This window comes from Penaeus vannamei, chromosome 8 (genome assembly GCF_042767895.1).
Source record: "Penaeus vannamei isolate JL-2024 chromosome 8, ASM4276789v1, whole genome shotgun sequence".
NCBI lineage: Eukaryota > Metazoa > Arthropoda > Malacostraca > Decapoda > Penaeidae > Penaeus > Penaeus vannamei.
Genome location: NC_091556.1, coordinates 40,337,527 through 40,341,577, shown reverse-complemented (window position 1 = coordinate 40,341,577; position 4,051 = coordinate 40,337,527). Strand labels below are relative to the sequence as shown.

At 38.1% G+C, this 4,051-nt stretch overlaps 1 protein-coding gene across 1 annotated transcript; it reads left to right on the top strand.

Moving 5' to 3' along the window:
• The first annotated feature begins 2,196 nt into the window (after positions 1-2,196).
• Positions 2,197-3,420, top strand: LOC138862371 (GATA zinc finger domain-containing protein 14-like). The gene has a single exon (XM_070124109.1). It carries the CDS (start codon positions 2,197-2,199, stop codon positions 3,418-3,420), a length of 1,224 nt encoding a protein of 407 aa, XP_069980210.1.
• Positions 3,421-4,051: the final 631 nt, after the last annotated feature.

The window sequence follows — 4,051 nt, the reverse complement described above, 5'->3', positions numbered from 1 at the left end:
CGAGCTCAAGGGAGGTCCTGTAACCCGTGATCTGTTATAGCGAGGGAGGGACTGTGTGCAAGGTAACAAGGTAAGTGGACGCAGGGAGAGGGACGGGTTGTATGAAAGGATGAAAGGGGGAAGAGGATAGAAAAGACGAAGGAAAGATAGAATTGAAGGAAAAGGAAGGGTAGAGGTAAGTGGACGCAGGGAGAGGGACGAATGAAAGGGGGAAGAGAAAAGGAAAGATGAAGGAAAGGGAAGGAGAGAAAGAATTGAAGGAAAAAGAAGGGTAGAGGTAAGTGGACGCACGGAGAGGGACGGGTTGTATGAAAGGATGAAAGGGGGAAGAGGACAGAAAAGACGAAGGAAAGGGAAGGAAAGAAAGAATTGAAGGAAAAGGAAGGGTAGAGGTAAGTGGACGCAGGGAGAGGGACGGATTGTATGAACGAATGAAAGAGGGAAGAGAAAAGAAGAGAAAAAAAGAGATTAAGGAAAGGGAAGGAAAGGAAAATGAAGAGTAGAGGTAATGGAAGGAAATGATGAAGATAGAATAAAGATGAAGTAAAAACGAAAGGAAGTTTAATATAAAGAAAAATGGGAAAAATATAGAGCAAGGAAAAAAGAAAGTAGAAGATGATACAAGGAAAAGGGTGAGGAAAAACTACGACAAAAAGCGCAAAAAAGTAGGGAAAAAACAAGAAATGGGAAAAAAATCAGATAAAAGAAAAGGAGACGAAAAGAATAAAAAAGCGGAAAAGGAAACAGAAAATATAACAAAAAAAAAAAAAAAAGAAAAAAAAATAAAGATAAAAATATATATATATATATATATATATATATATATATATATATATATATATATATATATATATCAATATAAAGTAAGTCCAGATACCAACCGATAAATATATAAAAAAAAAAACACATCAATCAGACTTCAAAATCCTGACGTAAGAAAAAAAAAAAAATCTTTTCCTCACGGCTCCAAATTTAGCACCGAACAGGGAAATGAAGACCCTTGGTTTACGTCATCCCGTCTCGTCTTTGGGGTGACAGCGACGTGGATAAGTGATTTCTCCTGGGAGTGACATGACAGTGCCTGGTAGGTTACGGCATCTCCTGCTGATCCGCCAAATGCTCGTTGGTGTCCAAAGGATCTGAATGCTTATGTTTGACTTCATCTTGGGATCTGAGGTGAGGGGGTGGGGGTGAAGGGGTGGGGGTGAAGGGGTGGGGGTGAAGGGGTGGGGGTGAAGGGGTGGGGGTGAAGGGGTGGGGGTGAAGGGGTGGGTGGGGGTGAAGGGGTGGGGGTGAAGGGGTGGGGGTGCGGGTGAAGGGGTGGTGGTGGGGGTGAAGGGGTGGGGGTGGGGGTGGGGGGGTGGAGAGTGGAGGGTATTCAGGTCAAGGAGGGATATGTGTTTTGAATAGATGGTGTGTTCTTAAAGTCTTTATCTATTTTTGGATTTACGAAGGGAAGTGGGGAAGGTTGGTGTATTAATGTACATGGATAAATTCAGGGGAAAAAAGGATAGGTATCGTAACACTATTATCACCACTTGTTCTTCGTGAGATTTCTTCCTAAGGAACATACACAAATTACTCCGAAGACGCAAAGTACATTTTTTTGTTTACCTGTAAGGAGAATTGTATCCGAAATTGCTCCTTTCTTAAACACAATGTCTGAATTTGCTGTATTCGTACTAGTGTGCCCATAGCAATAAAGAAAAAAAATATGTATTAAGTGCTGCAATTCCCCACTAAGAACTCTAATCGTTAGTTATGTCTAGAAGAAAATGAAAATTTTAATGAAATTAACCTGTTATTTTATTTCTAAAATATCTAATAGAATGTTCTTACTCTTTTCACTTAACAATCCTGTTGTTATTCCTGGAAAGAGAGCATTTTTAATAAAATTAAGCTCATATCTTTCCATAGAGATCACTAAACACTTCATATCCGCTCAGAAGGTTCATAACGTCAGAAGACAAACGACACGAACATCTACGATTTAAAACGAAATCTTAAAAAAACTACAACGCAACGCCACCTCCCACGGGACCAAGAACGGCAATCTTACAACGAATCTTACAACGAATCTTACAAAGAATCTTACAACGAATCGTACAACGAATCTTACAACGAATCCTACAACGAATCTTACAACGAATCTTACAACGAATCCCACAACGAATCTTACAACGAATCTTACAAAGAATGTTACAACGAATCTTACAACGAATCTTACAAAGAATCTTACAACGAATCTTACAACGAATCCTACAACGAATCTTACAACGATCTTACAACGAATCTTACAACGAATCTTACAACGAATCGTACAACGAATCTTACAACGAATCTTACAACGAATCTTACAACGAATCCTACAACGAAACTTACAACGAATCCTGCAACGAATCTTACAACAAATCTTACAACGAATCTTACAACGAATCTTACAACGAATCTTACAACGAATCTTACAACGAATCTTACAACGAATCTTACAACGAATCTTACAACGAATCCTACAACGAATCTTACAACGAATTTTACAACGAATCTTACAACAAATCTTACAACGAATCTTACAACGAATCTTACAACGAATCTTACAACGAATCTTACAACGAATTTTACAACGAATCTTACAACAAATCTTACAACGAATCTTACAAAGAATCTTACAACGAATCTTACAACGAATCTTACAACGAATCTTACAACGAATCTTACAACGAATCGTACAACGAAACTTACAACGAATCCTGCAACGAATCTTACAACGAATCTTACAACAAATCTTACAACGAATCTTACAACGAATCTTACAACAAATCTTACAACGAATCTTACAACAAATCTTACAACGAATCTTACAACGAATCTTACAACAAATCTTACAACGAATCCTGCAACGAATCTTACAACGAATCTTACAACAAATCTTACAAAGAATCTTACAAAGAATCTTACAACGAATCTTACAACGAATCTTACAACGAATCCTACAACGAATCTTACAACGAATTTTACAACGAATCTTACAACAAATCTTACAACGAATCTTACAAAGAATCTTACAAAGAATCTTACAACGAATCTTACAACGAATCCTACAACGAATCTTACAACGAATCTTACAACGAATCTTACAACGAATCTTACAAAGAATCTTACAACGAATCTTACAACGAATCTTACAACGAATCTTACAACGAATCCTACAACGAATCTTACAACGAATCCTACAACGAATCTTACAACGAATCCTACAACGAATCCTACAACGAATCTTACAACGAATCCTACAACGAATCTTACAACGAATCTTACAACGAATCTTACAACGAATCCTACAACGAATCCTACAACGAATCTTACAACGAATCTTACAACGAATCTTACAACGAATCCTACAACGAATCTTACAACTGAAAGTGACTTCAACAGCAGAATAAACAAAATACATAGGGACATCACACGTCACGGGCCCACCACAATAGTACCATGACAGCTTAGAGAAGTTAAGAGGAGCTTGTACTAGACCAAGTCTTTCTTATGTGACTCGGGAAGCAAAAGGAGATTAAGAAAGCCTTCATACATGGCGACACTGTGCTTTTGCTTAGATTAATTTCCGCGAAACAAACAACAGGGCCACATGCGGTGTGTGATAATATTTCTCACTCCTTTTGTCTCACACAGACTGCGACATAAACCGCGTGGATGTGTGTGCATGCCAGCGCGTAGGATGACACAGTCTTATTCCTAGGGTTTTCTCTTCACAAAACGGTAAAACTATATCTGCAGGCAAGTTTTTTTCCTGAGTATTTTTTTTTTCCTTCTTCCTTCGCCTCTTTCTTTTAGAGAATAGGCTGATGCAAATAAGGACAATGACAGAACAAGGAACTTCAGTTAGGAAACGAATCTGCTCAAAATATGGACAGCAACCATTTGTGCGAAGGAGGAGGAAGAGGAAGAAGAAAAATAGAGTGAAAATGAAGAGGTAGAGAAAGAAAAATAGAAAGAAAAATAGAATGAGAATGAGGAAGAGGAGAGAAAGGAAGAA